This window comes from Anoplolepis gracilipes, chromosome 6, assembly GCF_047496725.1.
Source record: "Anoplolepis gracilipes chromosome 6, ASM4749672v1, whole genome shotgun sequence".
NCBI lineage: Eukaryota > Metazoa > Arthropoda > Insecta > Hymenoptera > Formicidae > Anoplolepis > Anoplolepis gracilipes.
The window spans coordinates 13,982,858-13,999,090 of NC_132975.1; the positions used below are offsets into that span (position 1 = coordinate 13,982,858).

Below are 16,233 nucleotides of genomic sequence, written 5' to 3' on the forward strand. Positions count from 1 at the left end.
CATTGTAACTTGACAAAAAATTTTATTTTTTAAATAAAAGTGCCTTCAGTACTAAAAAAATAATAAACTTTTAAAATCTTCTTTTATGTATTAATATTTTATTCAAAAATTTTGATTTGAATTGAAATTTTTTAGTGATAGAAAATATATGTATATAATATAATGTATAAAACAGAAAAATCAAGAATGCTAATTATATATACTTTTTCACATTTTGAAACAAAAATATATGCAAAAATATTGCAACTATATTTCTTAGACTTTAAACTTATTTTTGTTTTGAAAAAATAATTATGATAAAAAAGAAGATGGACGATTTTAGATTACTGTTTTATTATAAAACTCATTAATATTATGCACACATCTCTCTCTCACTTATCTCACTTGCCAAACTAATTCAATATAGAATAAACATTTTTGTATTATAAATAAGAATAAAGGGACATATAACAACGGAAGTAGCCTTATGGGATCTTATCGATAATCTTCTTAAAAGTAACAAGAATCTCAGGATGTAATTTATGAACCTCTGAAAAAAAAAAACATATATTTAATACAACGAATATATTTAAATGTGAATCTATATTATTAATAATTGAAGAAAGATACATTAATATTGCAAAAACTTACACAATGATGTTGTTGATTGGAATATGAATTAACTTAACAAAGAATCCTATAAAGCCCATTATGCAGAAGCCAATTGCAGTGGCAATAGCAATCTTCTGAAACTCTGCAATGTATAAAAAATTATGCAAATTATTACTAAACCATATTATATTTCATATTTATATGTAACATAATTAAAGTTAAATTACCTTTGCGATCTGGCTTCGTGCATCTTTTGACAAGCCGAATGCTGTCCTTGGCGAACTGGCGACCAGGTTCAGTGAGCTTCTTAATTTGATCCATAATGATTGAAAATCTGCAAAAAAAACCTGGATTCATTAGAAAAAAAAACAATTATATTCAATTTATCCAATAATATGGATATTTAAAGCATAATTGAGTATTGATTATTATATTTTTTGTAACATTATTACGATACTATCATATTTACTATCACTATGTAACATATAAAAATATTTATTTTATATTAAATATATATTTTATTTTGTTAAGGAAAAATATTTTACTTAACACAGACAGATTTAAAAACATATTTTTGCACTTTAATAAGTTGTACAAAATTTAGGTTATAAACTTTTATATATCTTTGTTAGAATAATATTGGCTATTTTACAAAATACCACCAAATTTACATCACGCAATACGATGCATCAAAAATATTTCACTCAACATATAGATACAGAAATCGTATTTTTATATTTTAATAAGATAAATAAGATTTGGGTTATGTCAGAAATATCTCTTTCACAGGAAATTATACATAGCAATGTAGATTTAGCGAGAAAAACAATTAAAATTTGTACCAAAATGTAAGAAAAGATAAAATTACAAATAGGACAGAAATGAGACACTCACGTTGCACGTTGTTACTCAAGTGCGTTGAACGAAATGTCCTGTCAACGTATCGTCTACGGAATATTTTGCGCGAGTACTCGTAACGCTACGTGGACGATGCGCTGTAAGAACGTCACTTCCTCACGACTGATGCTGGCATCTGGCATCGGAGCGCTGACGCGCATCCGATGACGCGGGAAATAATTCAAACAGCTGAAACGAAATCTCTTTTATTAGAGAGTACAATCCTTTTTTTTTATGGAAAAATTAAAAAGCTAATTTGTTATATTTCTATCATAAAATTTTTCATTTCAAAAGTTAATAAATTGTAACTTTTTATTACTTTTACTAATGTTTAATATCATAATATAGAACAAAATATTTAACATGTATATATTTATATAATAGAAAAAAATAATTTTTTTTTAAATTCGTATCTTTTTTACAAATTTATATTGCTTTTATACTTGCATTAACAATATAAGTTTTAACTTTATATAAAAAAATATATAATTAACATTTTATTTTTTATTATGAATATTTTTATTATTGTAACCTATCAATATTTGATAGTTTATATTTCTTAATGAATCGTTAAAAGTGGTACGAAGCTATTCATTTATGAAACTATACACAACAATAGTTTCACTATCATTAACCGTAATGAGATGAGATTTTGTTTTCGCATTAGATAAGCGCGATCTTATAAATTTAGACGCGCAGATCTCACGTGGCAACATTAATATTCACGTGGAAGTCGTGGAAGCAACATGACACGAAAAGCTATTGCTTTTTCGCTATTATGCACTCTGTGCTGCATAGTACCTTCTCTTGCTTTCGTTTACGAGGATTGTGGTAAGTTTGCATTTTAATAATTTTCAAGAATTTGTTTTTGTATTAAAATTAGTTACTATTTTTTCCATAAGAAATAGTTGATTTAATATTTAATAATTATTAAATTTAAATTGTGTACACACAAAAGAGGATTGAGAATGAAAATACCAATATCTTGTTTTTATATATGCTGTTTTTATATTTTTATAATATTGTGTAATGTCAAAATTATGGCATGTTTTTTGTATAAAATACTTGATCCATTTAAAATTGAAATTTTTTAAATTAAAATACTAAGTCGCTTATATATAACTTTCAATTAATTAATTATGCAAAATAAAAGAATTCTAATGAATTGAGCTTCAGAAAAGTAAATGCTTCAATAGAATTTTAATTTGAAATTTAATGAATAAAGATATAGAAATAATAAAAGTTATAAAAATTACGAACATTGGGAAAGTGGAATAAATTTATTTATTATTATTTAAGAAAAAATTTTAAATTAGCTTTATGCATTTATAATCAAAATATGATTCTTGAATATTTTACATATTTATTGTTAGTTATATATTTTAGTGTAATTTTATATATTTAATTATATTTTTTCTAATTTTTTTAGAAAGTTTTGGTAAATTATTTGAGTTTTAAAATTGACCAAGACAAAAATATTGTGATAAAAATGTGTTATTCTTGAAAATTTAATTATTAATTAATAATTCATTACTTTCGAAAAAGAAAATAAATAATTAAACTGTTTCAATTGTTTAGATTATTTTAGATCAATGATATGTAACAATTTTATAAAAATTGTATAAAAATTTCTATTATTAATACCAAATTATTAATTATTTTTTATCTTTATCATTAACTATATATATAATTATAGGAAAATCGTTTATATTGCAGGTTCTTAAATAAATACGTTATTATTCTTAATTAAAGACGGATTAAATGTCGGAAGTTATTAATAGCAACATTACACGCAAAGCCATTTAATTATGTAACATCTTGAATGTTTGTTAGATTGCACGTAATCACATCACAGCTTACCTCTAATTTTGTATTACTACTTACTTAGTAATGTAAGATGTAATTGTAGCAAATTGGCGATATAAAGCAAACATCTTCACGTAACGTTTTATTCAAAGGATTAATTACTTATTAATTAAATATTAATTATTTAATTAGATAATTACATATTCAATTATATAATTAATTATCTAATTAGTTTTGAGAAATTAATTAGACAAATAATTAATTAAAGAATTACAGAGATACTTACATACTTTTTTAATTTAATTAGGTACTTATGATTTATACTTTGAGTATACGTATATATTGTATCACAAATATTCACATTAAACATTAAAATTATTTCTACTAAACTTATTTTAAATCAATTCCAGGCTCAGAGGTAGGTAAATTCAGCGAAGTAACGATCTCGAGCTGTCCTGATTTATCTGAAGAGAAATGCTCGATATTACGTCAGACCGAGATATCTGTATCCATGAAATTTACAGCAAGTTAGTAAAAGTATTATATATCAAATATCATTAATATACTATTGAGAAAGAAATATGGATTCTATTTAATAAAAAGATTTAAATTGTAATTTAAAAAATAATATTATAATGATTTTATTTTGAACTTTTTAAGTGCTCACATGGAGAAATTTAATTTATCTTCTCTTTTTGCAGACGTGGATATTTCAACAATCGAAGCCCGTGCATTTGGTGTGTTAGTCGAAGTGCCTATACCTGTCGCGCTAGAAAAACCTGATGTATGCAAGGATCCGGATTCTGGTATTACTTGTCCTTTGAAACAGGGTCAGGAAGTTCAGTACAAAGCTTCATTTACTTTGGAGAAGACAACTCCAGCGGTATGCGCATAGAATTTCAATGTTAATCTATCTTTCTTAATCTATTGATATTTTTTTCTGTATTTTATTTTCTATTTTTTTATTTTATTTATTTTAATGATGCTTTTATCTAAAGTTATATTCTTTTTCTGGTGTCGGTATAATAATACTTTTTTCCTGTTTTTTAGTTGAGTCTTGAAATTATGTGGGAGTTTAGAAATGAAAAAGATGAAAAAATAGTATGTGTAAAATTCCCGGCAAAGATTAAGTAAAACTGACATTTTTACGACAACTATGATGGATTATTGCGTACCGATATTGAAGTGAACACGTTAGTTTTTATACAAAAAATATTAATTTCGCCATATATTTTTAACGCACGTCGACGTGAAGCACATTAATTAAAATTATATAAGAAATGAATAACAAAAAAAAGGTTTCTGTAAGATAGAATATTTTAACAACAAAACATTTAAAATATGTATATATAAACTATAAACCACACTTAATATATGTAGTGCTACAGAAATAAAAAACATAAGACACGCTTTACCTTTTATGCAAACTGTCAAAAAATAAGAAATTTTATTACTAACTTATTTTTAAATATAATTTTTTTTTATCATTTTTTCCTTAAATTACGTGATTCTTATTGTGTCACATATAATTTCAAATAAAATTTCATTCCCTATAAAATAAGATATTAAAAATAAATTGTAAAAAAATGACATCATGAAAGGGATAATAAAATGTCAAAAAAAAGGATAAGAATCTATTTGTGTGACCGTGAAAATCGTTCATTTCCGGGTTGGTATCTCGGTGCGATGATGGCAGAACGAGAGGTTCCGACCCACACGCACATAATTAGAGAACAGTATAATTGTGCTGCGCAGAGCGTTCGGCGCACTACATGTGCACATAAGCCGGGACCCCGTTCTGGTATGAGTCATAAGTTTCGATAACGAAATGAATGAAGAACAAAGGTGATGGATGGTGTCGGGGGATGTGGCGCGTTTTGTAACGCTTTATAAAGATGCGATCAGAGGCGATGGCGTTAATAGCGGCCCAAAACTCGTACGAGCAACAACGTCGTAGACATACAACAAGCAACATGAGACAATCGGGAAGCATCATGTTTGCATTTTTGCTAACAAGCATCTATGCACTGCTGCTTCTTTTCCATTTTTCTCATGCTGTCCAATTTGAGGATTGCGGTGAGTATATATTCTGCAAAACTTTAAAATGCGCAATATTCTTAGAAGAACACTATATATTCGACGATCATCCTGACTTTCGAACCTTATTAAGAGTTTGATAAGAAAATTGAAACCGGATTACAATATAAATTTATGCCATAATTAAATTAAAATAATAAATTTTATAGTCGATATATAATGAAAATTGGAGTTCTTTAAGAGTATTGTATTTTCAGACAATTGTATATTTAAAATCTATAAAATCTTGCTAAGAATGTTTTTAAAAGTTTTGTAATGGAGAAAGAGGGAGATATTCGTACGAAATTAGATATAACGTTAATTAATATCAATTATAATTAGTGTTAGTGACAATTATACGACGATAAAAGAGCGCTACATTTTTCAAGAATTTTATCATGGTTTCTGTTGTTTTATCATATTATCTGAAGTCATAGATGTTTTACTAGATTTTGAAAGGTATAAAGGTCGTGAAATTTAATGTTGTCGACTTCGAAGAGGATTTATCGAAATAGCATATACATATTCAAAAGACGTTTAGAGGATATTTTGAAGACATTTTCTTTAAAATATTTTTAGAATTTTCTCTAAATGTTTTTCTACGACATAGATACATACAGTAATACAATAGCAATAGATGTATATGTCGTAGGCAAATGGTTATTTTAGGAAAATAGCTTTTGACTAGGCAAATGGTTATCTGGCTGTACTGTCAGCCTTGGTAGTTTCTGTGCTCCCAAGTTTTGTTATATTTTTTTATGGAGACGAGGCTTCGCCCCGTCCCCCTATGCTTACATGGGACTCTAAGCGTTCTTTTCCAAGATGTACTTTTTAGTACGTGCACGCCAGATAGCATTTGCCTAATCAAAAGCTATTTTCCTAAAATAACCATTTGTCTACGCATATATATTAATATAGATATGAAATATATATATATATTTATAAAATAGAGATAAATATATATATATATATATATATATATATATATATATATATATATATATTCATCTCTATTTTAAGAATAAAAATGTAAGCAATTTTTTATTTTAAAATAATATAAATATACAGTAAAAAATATATTTTTTAAATTATAATTTCTAATGATTCTTCTGTAGCTATATAATAAATAGCATACTATAAATAGCGTTATACTATTTTTCTTTAAAATGTATTATATTTTGTTGTATCTCTACGATTACATTATCAGTTTGTAATGTGTGAATGACTTATAGTTTACTAAAAAAATTATTAATAATGATTCGCGTACGCATTTTATCTGTCTTAGGCAATTTTTTATTTTATAAAAGACAGTAAAAATGTATTATTTAAATTAGAATTTCTAAAAATCTTCTGTAGATAAAGCAAATGATAATAGTGTGCTATAAATAGTATTATACCATTTTTTTTTAAAATGCGTTAAATTTTGTCGTGTTTTCCCGATTACATTATCAGTTCATAATGTTTGTGTATGATTTATAATATACCAAAAAAACGAACGATTTGTGCACGTATTTTATCTATCTTACGCAATTTTTTATTTTATAAAAGACAGTACAAAACTTTTTAAATTAGAATTTTTAACAATCTTCTGCAGATATGGCAAATGTAATAGTGTGCTGTAAATAGCATTATATCATTTTTCTTTAAAATGCGTCATATTTTGTCGTGTCTTCCCGATTACAAATCATCAATTTATGGTGTACTTTGTGTTGTTTGTATGACTTATAATTTACTAAAACAACTAATGATTTGTGCAAGCATTTTATCTGTCTTACGTGAATATTGAGTTATCGTTTGAGATAAAAATGTATAACAAAGAATAACAAAGGTCAGTGCTGGTTACAACATAAGGAATTTCTCATTTAAAGAAATTCTACTAAAAGTAATCAAGTTTCTTGAAATTTTATTAATAAATGTAATCATACATGTTTCTAAGAATTTTATTAGTGATATATAGCTAAATATCTTGAAACTTAATAAGATTAATTATAATTCATTTTAATATAAAAATTTATTATATTATTTTCTTTTAATCATTTTTAAATATAAATTCATATACCTAAAATTAAATATAATTTTATTGCATTATTGTTAAAAAAAGAAATACGCGGTCTCTCTCTTTCTTTTTATGCTTTTTATTTATTTAATATATGTGTAATATTATTTAAAATATATTTAACCCGTGTAAGAGTCATTTTTTTTACTCTGTTTTCTGATCATATATGAATTACAATGTCTTGTCGTAGTTTTAGTTGTCTCAAAGTGCTTGAAAAAATCTACAAAAATTTATATTTATTCCTCGACATCTGTAGAAAATTATCATGTACAACAAAAATTAAAAAAAATATTTTAAACATTTTTTCATTGATTAAGGCCTTTGAAATATTCTATTGTTAAAATATCGATGGGGTAAAAATAACCCACATGATCTTTAAGAGTTAATATATTGTTACTTTTAGTATTTGTGACAAGTTTAACAATATATTTGTGATATATTTATTACATTAGGGTATTCATTATACCTATTCAGACGTTGATATAATTTATATTTATTTTTTTTTCCTTCTATTTTAGGTTCAACATTGGGCAAGTTTTCGGTAGTATCAGTCTCGGGGTGTAAAGTGTCGGATGAAAGATGCACTTTAGTGCGTGGTACTAATGCATCGATAGCTATCACGTTCACACCAAGTAAGTATACTTGCTAAATTATGTTCGAAAAGTTAGTCGTTTATTTTATGTGGATATATAAATATAAATATATCAAATATTAAATTAATAGTGTGTTAAAAATACATGTATAACTTATTATTTTATTTATATATATTTATATATTTTAGATTTTTAATAATAGTTTTAATAATACATATATATATAATATTCTTATTATCTACTCGCGCATTTTCTTTGCAGACCAGGATATCGAAACAGTCGACGTACTTGTATATGGCGTACTATTTGCCATTCCAATACCTTTTCCTCTTAATAATCCTGATGTATGCAAGGATCCTGATGCTGGAGTCAAGTGTCCTTTGCATAAGGATCAAGTATATGATTATAAAACTTCATTGTTCGTGCTGAAACAATACCCTTCGGTAATTGATATTTAAAATTCACATTTATTTTTTTATACTTACATTTGCTATTTCTATTTTTACTTTTTTATTTTTTGATATAATATTTTGTACTTAATTTCATTTTTAGATTTGATTTATATTTAAATATATATATATATTTTTTTTTTGGAGTTGTTAATGAATTTTAATTAACTAAAAATTGTAGATTTTTAAAATCTGTAATTAAAAGTTTTATAATATAATAAATCAATTAAAAAGATTTTAGTACTTAAAATGTAATACCTTTTATTATTTCTGTTTTAGCTGGATGTGGATATTAAGTGGGAGTTAGTGGACGAAGATGGAAATAAAATAATATGCGTACAGTTTCCAGTCGAAATTGAGTAATTTAAAGATAACTATTTCAAATTAAAAATTTTAATAAATGATTTAAGACGAGAGTTTGTGCCATTTTCAAAATAAAAAATATTTCTATATAATATATATTGTTTAATAAATATTTAAAATTACTAATGTGTTAGAATGTGTCTGTAAGAAAATAAATGATGACTAAATAAAAAGAACTTAAAAAAATATCAGTTTATAATATACATGTATATATATTTTACAAATCAATTTTATTAACAATCACAAACTATGATTACTATAAATAAAAAAATAGAGCATTCAGATTTTTGTCTTTTCACTATACCTATATTAAATTATGATATTAAAAATGAAAAAGCAGTTTTGTATTATGTCATAATTCAATATGACCATAATGAGGCGACCAGGAGTTTTTGAATAACTAAATAAAGCAGAGTATTAAAGGTTAAAAATAATTTACTAACTAGTCTAATCAAATCGATGATGCTTGATTTTCATCAAATAAATGATAGTCATTAATGAATCAGTCAAAATACTGAAAATATTGGTATTTAAGTTTAACTTCAGTTTTACTTTTTTTTACATTATAAATACACTTGCTTATTTAAAAGAATAGAGAATAAAATCGATTGCAGCTAAAATAAGAAATAAATTGTCAAGAAAATGAGTTTAAATGTAAGTCTTGGTAACTTTGGTCTATGTTTTTTCTAAATTACCTTTCTGCTTTATCATCAACTATTAGTCATATATACAATCTTATCTTATTGATGATCTGAGTCAATTTGATGGATTGTTCGTTTGTTACATCGACGTTCCAAGTTTTGTGAACTATTTCTCAACATTTTCTCGGCTTTATAGATGGGCTCGTACTCTCTTAATTGCATTATAAAGTCCTCATTTCGGTTTATGCAGAATCTTCGCTGCCGCACTATTATGTCTGCTTGCTTACAATAAATATATAAAAGGATTTATTGTTATTGCTGTTTCGATCCAAACAAAAATTTATACAATAATTTATGAGATAAAATTTGCATTCTCTCTTTTTCTCTCTCTTTTTGTTAGACAAAAAAAATAGAATAAACTGGAATATCCATTTTTCAATTATAAGTTTTGTATAATTTTATCTTGAAAATTTTAGATAGCTTTAGAGTGAATAAAGTTAGTATATATAGGGTATAAAAAGAAAAAAGCTTACACTTATGAAAGTTCGTATGTTTCCATAATATATGCCACAACCAACGCGGCGGATCTCGATATACCAGCATTTCCGTGTACTAAAACCCGTCCGCTTGAACTCAAACTTTCGTCAATGAATTCCTTTATCTTCTTGAAATGATTAATAATATTTTCCGTCATCGTGTCGGCAATATCCAAGACTAGATATCTTTAAAAAATATAATATACATACTCATTGTCAGAAAATCTAAAAATGAGAGAATTAAGAGAATATTAATTTTAAATTAATTAAATAGATCTTAATAATGTATTAAAAATGTGAAGAGATAATAGTGAAATTAGAAAATAATATAAGATTATATAATAAGATATTATTAATAAAAATTACAAAGAATCCGAGTTTTCATCAAGAGATTTTTGTGTCTAATACAGTCGGATCTCTTATCCTACGACAAAAATTTGAGAGTGGGGGTATAATTCCCCTTTCGCGTAACATGAGAGGATTTTTTGTCGTAGGATAAGAGGTTTCGTAGCGTAAGAGGGTCGTAGGATAAGAGGTCCGACTGTATTAAATAAGAATTAAATTATATTAAATTTTATTAATAACTCATTATTATCATTAAAGACATTACATACTTGAATCTAAGGAGAAAGTTGGGCTTTATAAAATTTGCCTCAATAGATTGTCTGTTACAAATTATATGTGTTATTCCATAGTTTACCAAAGAATGGAGATTAGAACGACTAGCAGCCCTATATGAGCCAAGAAATACACCAGGTACCACCTCCTGTGTAATAAATGTACAATAAATTTAATTATATTAATGATATATAATTCTTTTTTTTATTTCTTTTACAAAAACAGGAGAAATGAGAAACTTAAATATCTGTTTTTTTGGAAACTTAACTTGTGTAAAGTTATGAAAATCGAAAAATAAGTGTTTTCAAAGATTTATATTTGTGCATGACGTTTTTTATTAAAATAATTAACGAAATATGTTGATAAAATTCAGTCATTGTTCTGGAAATATGTTGTATATTGTGTTAAATTATTACCTGCATGTGTCTTCTCATTGTATAAGTCCAATGTTCAGGTCTGCTTAATCCAACGACATTAGGCACTCCTAAATAATCTTTAGGTATCATATTGTTGCTTGCCTAATATTGATATTAAGAACAATTATTTATATTATTCATTAAATATCTTTTAATAAAGACTGAGAGAAATGAGTAGTTAAATTTCTCAGCTTTTAATATTAGCGATACAATATATTAGGAATGTAAGATATTATATAAATTATTATAAAAATAATAGAGTGTTAATTTTTTATATAGCTACACTTATAAAAATGTATATAAATACTAAATAAAAATGTATATAAATTTATTGCTTTAGAAAAAATAAATGAAAAAATTAAATACATAAAGTGAATTTATTATAAATGAAACAGATAGTTATAACGTAGCAATACCATTGCTAAATTTTCATATTTTTTATATTCACATAATTGATAAATGTTGTCTGAAGGCCATCTTAATCATTTTTCTGAAATATATTTTGTGTATAGTTTGAGCTACAGATACAATCTACTCAAAAATATTATCACTTTTATTCTTTTTAAACAAAAATACATTAATTATGAATACTAAAAATTTTTTTTGAAAATATAATGAATTAATATTGAATGTTTAGCTTTTCACAGGATCATTTGATTAACCTCCTATTACTTAATCAACTATTAATTGAACTGATAGAATAGTTTAACAGTAAAACTTCTAAATATATGATTTATCATGTACTTAATTTAATTCTTTCTTTAATAAAAAAAAAAATGTCAAAAAAATGACATAATATTATTCATATTAAGAAAGTATTATAAGATTTATAATTTATTTCATATATATAATATAATATATAATATTATATGTATAATATAATATATAATATTATATATATATATAATATAATATAATATAATAAAATGTCAAAAAAAAAGATAAGTATCTGTTGTGTGATCGTGAAAATCGTTCATTTCCGGGTTGGTATCTCGGTGCGATGATGGCAGAACGAGAGGTCCCGACTCGCACATAATTAAAGAACAGCATACTTGTGCTGCGCAGAGCGTTCTGCGCACTACATGTGCACGCAAGCCGGGACCCCGTTCTGGCATCAGTCATAAGTTTCGATAACGAAATGAATCGAGAACAAAGGTGATGGATACTGTTGGGGGATGTGGCGCGCTTTGCAACGCTTTATAAAGATGCGATCAGAGACGATGGCGTTAATAGCGGCGCGGAACTCGTACGAACAACAACGTCGTAGACGTACAACAAGCAACTTGAGACAATCGGAAAACATCATGTTTGCATTTTTGTCAACAAGCATCTATGCACTGCTGCTTCTTTTCCATTTTTCTTATGCTGTCCAATTTGAGGATTGCGGTGAGTATATATTCTGCAAAACTTTAAAATGCGCAATATTCTTAGAAGAACACTATATATTCGACGATCATCCTGACTTTCGAACCTTATTAAGAGTTTGATAAGAAAATTGAAACCGGATTACAATATAAATTTATGCCATAATTAAATTAAAATAATAAATTTTATAGTCGATATATAATGAAAACTGGAGTTCTTTAAGAGTATTGTATTTTCAGACAATTGTATATTTAAAATCTATAACATCTTGCTAAGAATGTTATTAAAAGTTTTGTAATGGAGAAAGAGGGAGATATTCGTACGAAATTATAGATATAACGTTAATTAATATCAATTATAATTAGTGTTAGTGACAATTATGTGACGATAAAAGAGCGCTACATTTTTCAGGAATTTTATCATGGTTCATATTGTTTTATCATATTATCTGAAGTCATAGATGTTTTACTAGATTTTGAAAAGTATAAAGATCAATTCGTAGAAAAAATATTTAATATCATTCTTAAAGATTGGTCTTTTCCTTTGTTTGCTCTTCTAAAACGTCTCTAGGTACGCGTTGAATGTAAATGATACATATAATACGTGGAAGCGAAACTGATGATAGATCTAATTTCAATGAGTTCAGATTTCCATGGACAGACAGGCACGCATATATATGCTAACAATAAGTATATGCGTGAATGATTTTTATATCTTTTTTTATGACAACGTAACATATGTATTGTCATAAACGCGTCTATTACTATTATATTATTATTGTATGTATCTATGTCGTAGGAAATTATAAATACTCTTCGATGTCGGTGAACATTAAATCCCACGATCGCTACGAAAAATAATTAGAAGAAAAAAAATTGTTATTGTTATTTTTATTTAAACTTTATATTCTACCTTTGTATCATATTTTTTTGTGTCAATATTATTCAGTGTTTAAACCTTTTTATTTTATTATATACAAAATAAATATACCTTTCAGCACACATGTTCAAAAAGACGTTTATAAATATGAAATACATATATATGTATATTTATCTCTATTTTAAAAATACACAATATAAATATGAAATAAATATAAAAAGTTTAAAAATTGAATAATTGAAGCAAAGAAATATGATACAAACGTAGAAGATAACAGTAATAATAACGACTTTCCTACTTCAAATCGATCGTGACATTTAATGTTTTCATCTTCGAAGAGGATTTATCGAAATAGCACATACATATTCAAAAGACGTTTAGAGAATATTCTGAAGACATTTTCTTCAAAATATTTTTGGAATTTTCTCTAATGTTTTTCTACGACATAGATACATACAGTAATACAATAGCAATAGATGTGTATATAAATATAAATATGAAATATATATATATATATATATATATATATATATATATATATTCATCTCTATGTTAAAAATAGAAATGTAAGTAATTTTTTATTTTACAAAATAATATAAATATACAGTAAAAAATATATTTTTTAAATTATAATTTCTAATGATACTTCTGTAGACATAATAAATGTAAATAGCATATACTATAAATAGCGTTATACCATTTTTCTTTAAAATGCGTTAAATTTTGTCGTGTCTCTCCGATTACATTATCAGTTCATAATGTTTGTGTATGATTTATAATTTACCAAAAAAACTAACGATTCGTGCACAAATTTTATCTGTGTTACGCAATTTTTTATTTTATAAAAGACAGTACAAAACTTTTTAAATTAGAATTTTTAACAATCTTCTGCAGATATGGCAAATGTAATAGTGTGCTGTAAATAGCATTATATCATTTTTCTTTAATATGCGTCATATTTTGTCGTGTCTTCCCGATTACAAATTATCAATTTATGTTGTAATTTGTGTTGTTTGTATGACTTATAATTTACTAAAACAACTAATGATTCGTGCAAACATTTTATCTGTCTTACGTGAATATTGAATTATCGTTTGAGATAAAAATGTATAACAAAGAATAACAAAGGTCAGTGCTGGTTACAACATAAGGAATTTCTCATTTAAAGACATTCTATTAAAAGTAATCAAAAGTTTCTTGAAATTTTATTAATAAATGTAATCAAACATGGTTCTAAGAATTTTGTTAGTGATATGTAGCTAAATATCTTAAAACTTAATAAGATTAATTATAATTCATTTTAATATAAAAATTTATTATATTATTTTCTTTTAATCATTTTTAAATATAAATTCATATACATAAAATTAAATATAATTTTATTGCATTATTGTTAAAAAAAGAAATTCGCGGTCTCTCTCTTTCTTTTTATGCTTTTTATTTATTTAATATATGTGTAATATTATTTAAAATATATTTAACCCGTGTAAAAGTCATTTTTTTACTCTGTTTTCTGGTCATATATGAATTACAATGTTTTGTTGTAGTTTTAGCTGTCTCAAAGTGCTTGAAAAAATCTACAAAAATTTATATATTCCTTGACATCTGTAGAAAATTATCATGTACAACAAAAGTTAAAAAAAATATTTTAAACATTTTTTCATTGATTAAGACCTTTGGAATATTTTATTGTTAAAATATCGATGGGGTCAAAATAACCCACATGATCTTTAAGGGTTAATATATTGTTACTTTTAGTATTTGTGACAAGTTTAACAATATATTTGTGATATATTTATTACATTAGGTTATTCATTATACCCATTCGGACGTTGATTCGGAATTTATATTTAATTTTTTTTTCCTTCTATTTTAGGTTCAATATTGGGTAAGTTTTCGGAAGTATCGGTCTCGGGATGTCAAGAGTCGGATGAAAGCTGCGCTTTAGTGCGTGGTACTAATGCATCGATATCTATCAAGTTCACAGCAAGTAAGTATACTTGGTAAATTATGTTCGAAAAGTCAGTCGTTTATTTTATGTGGATATATAAATATAAATATATCAAATATTAAATTAATAGTGTTAAAAATACATGTATAATTTATTATTTTATTTATATATATATTTATATATTTTAGATTTTTAATAATAGTTAAAAAATATTACATATATATAATAATCTTATTATCTACTCGCGCATTTTCTTTGCAGACCAGGATATCGAAACAGTCAACGTACGTGTATATGGCGTACTGAGTGGCGTTCCAATACCTTTTCCTTTTAATAAACCTGATGTATGCAAAGATCTTGATGCAGGAGTCAAGTGTCCTTTGCATAAAAATCAAGAATATGATTATAAAACTTCATTGTTCGTGCAGAAAAAATTCCCTCCGGTAATTGACATTTTAAATTCACATTTATTTTTTTATACTTATATTTGCTATTTCTATTTTTACTTTTTTATTTTTTGATATAATATTTTGAACTTAATTTCATTTTTAGATTTGATTTATATTTAAATATATATATATATATATATATATATATATATATATATATATATATATATTTTTTTTTTTTTTGCAAACATGTTAATGAATTTTAATTAACTAAAAATTGTAGATTTTTAAAATCTGTAATTAAAAGTTTTATAATATAATAAATCAATTAAAAAGGTTTTAGTACTTAAAATGTAATACCTTTTATTATTTCTGTTTTAGGTGAGTGTGGATATTAAGTGGGAGTTAGTGGACGAAAATGGAAATAAAATAATATGCGTACAGTTTCCAGCCAAAGTTGAGTAATTTAAAGATAACTATTTCAAATTAAAAATTTTAATAAATGATTTAAGACGAGAGTTTGTGCCATTTTCAAGATAAAATATATTTTTATATAATATATATTGTTTAATAAATATTTAAAATTGCTAATGTGTTAAAATGTGTC

At 25.0% G+C, this 16,233-nt stretch overlaps 4 protein-coding genes across 7 annotated transcripts; 2 read left to right on the top strand and 2 right to left on the bottom strand.

The window, feature by feature from the left end:
- Positions 1 to 316: 316 nt before the first annotated feature.
- LOC140666511 (protein transport protein Sec61 subunit gamma) lies at positions 317 to 1,634 on the bottom strand. Its single transcript, XM_072893770.1, has 4 exons — positions 1,486 to 1,634; positions 819 to 925; positions 631 to 733; positions 317 to 529 (listed from the first exon to the last, which is right to left on the bottom strand). The coding sequence occupies exons 2-4, from the start codon at positions 910 to 912 to the stop codon at positions 520 to 522; spliced, it is 207 nt and encodes a 68-aa protein (XP_072749871.1). The 5' UTR covers positions 913 to 925; positions 1,486 to 1,634; the 3' UTR covers positions 317 to 519.
- A 566-nt stretch (positions 1,635 to 2,200) lies between these two features.
- Positions 2,201 to 4,718, top strand: LOC140666688 (ecdysteroid-regulated 16 kDa protein-like). Its single transcript, XM_072894145.1, has 4 exons — positions 2,201 to 2,319; positions 3,705 to 3,821; positions 3,996 to 4,177; positions 4,345 to 4,718. The coding sequence occupies exons 1-4, from the start codon at positions 2,235 to 2,237 to the stop codon at positions 4,426 to 4,428; spliced, it is 468 nt and encodes a 155-aa protein (XP_072750246.1). The 5' UTR covers positions 2,201 to 2,234; the 3' UTR covers positions 4,429 to 4,718.
- Positions 4,719 to 5,189: 471 nt separating this feature from the next.
- LOC140667236 (uncharacterized) lies at positions 5,190 to 16,175 on the top strand. Its single transcript, XM_072894976.1, has 8 exons — positions 5,190 to 5,370; positions 7,945 to 8,058; positions 8,281 to 8,462; positions 8,748 to 8,827; positions 12,184 to 12,428; positions 15,163 to 15,276; positions 15,499 to 15,680; positions 16,008 to 16,175. Exons 1-8 carry the CDS (start codon positions 5,190 to 5,192, stop codon positions 16,089 to 16,091), a joined length of 1,182 nt encoding a protein of 393 aa, XP_072751077.1. The 3' UTR covers positions 16,092 to 16,175.
- LOC140666689 (serine/threonine/tyrosine-interacting protein-like) lies at positions 8,077 to 11,736 on the bottom strand. 4 transcript variants are annotated; one of them, XR_012046817.1, is made up of 5 exons: positions 11,043 to 11,734; positions 10,623 to 10,774; positions 10,006 to 10,194; positions 9,527 to 9,754; positions 8,077 to 8,660 (listed from the first exon to the last, which is right to left on the bottom strand). XR_012046817.1 is itself a non-coding variant. In XM_072894148.1 (4 exons), exons 1-3 carry the CDS (start codon positions 11,130 to 11,132, stop codon positions 10,008 to 10,010), a joined length of 429 nt encoding a protein of 142 aa, XP_072750249.1. In that variant the 5' UTR covers positions 11,133 to 11,736; the 3' UTR covers positions 8,982 to 9,747; positions 10,006 to 10,007. The 4 variants fall into 4 exon arrangements, 3 of the variants coding, with proteins under 3 accessions (XP_072750249.1, XP_072750248.1, XP_072750247.1); XM_072894148.1 differs by lacking the exon at positions 8,077 to 8,660 and having other exon boundaries at positions 8,982 to 9,747; positions 11,043 to 11,736; XM_072894147.1 differs by lacking the exon at positions 8,077 to 8,660 and having other exon boundaries at positions 8,982 to 9,750; positions 11,043 to 11,736.
- Positions 16,176 to 16,233: the final 58 nt, after the last annotated feature.

Coding starts and splice junctions, on each gene's coding strand:
- LOC140666511 (XM_072893770.1), bottom strand. CDS start 912: ATGGATCAAATTAAGAAGCTCACTGAACCTGGTCGCCAGTTCGCCAAG. Junction 734..818: donor CACGAAGCCAGATCGCAAAG/GTAATTTAACTT, acceptor TATACATTGCAG/AGTTTCAGAAGATTGCTATT.
- LOC140666688 (XM_072894145.1), top strand. CDS start 2,235: ATGACACGAAAAGCTATTGCTTTTTCGCTATTATGCACTCTGTGCTGC. Junction 2,320..3,704: donor TTTCGTTTACGAGGATTGTG/GTAAGTTTGCAT, acceptor AATCAATTCCAG/GCTCAGAGGTAGGTAAATTC. Junction 4,178..4,344: donor TGGAGAAGACAACTCCAGCG/GTATGCGCATAG, acceptor CCTGTTTTTTAG/TTGAGTCTTGAAATTATGTG.
- LOC140667236 (XM_072894976.1), top strand. CDS start 5,190: ATGCGATCAGAGGCGATGGCGTTAATAGCGGCCCAAAACTCGTACGAG. Junction 12,429..15,162: donor TGTCCAATTTGAGGATTGCG/GTGAGTATATAT, acceptor CTTCTATTTTAG/GTTCAATATTGGGTAAGTTT. Junction 15,277..15,498: donor ATCTATCAAGTTCACAGCAA/GTAAGTATACTT, acceptor TTTTCTTTGCAG/ACCAGGATATCGAAACAGTC.
- LOC140666689 (XM_072894148.1), bottom strand. CDS start 11,132: ATGATACCTAAAGATTATTTAGGAGTGCCTAATGTCGTTGGATTAAGC. Junction 10,775..11,042: donor CAATGAGAAGACACATGCAG/GTAATAATTTAA, acceptor TTTATTACACAG/GAGGTGGTACCTGGTGTATT. Junction 10,195..10,622: donor AACTTTCTCCTTAGATTCAA/GTATGTAATGTC, acceptor TATTTTTTAAAG/ATATCTAGTCTTGGATATTG.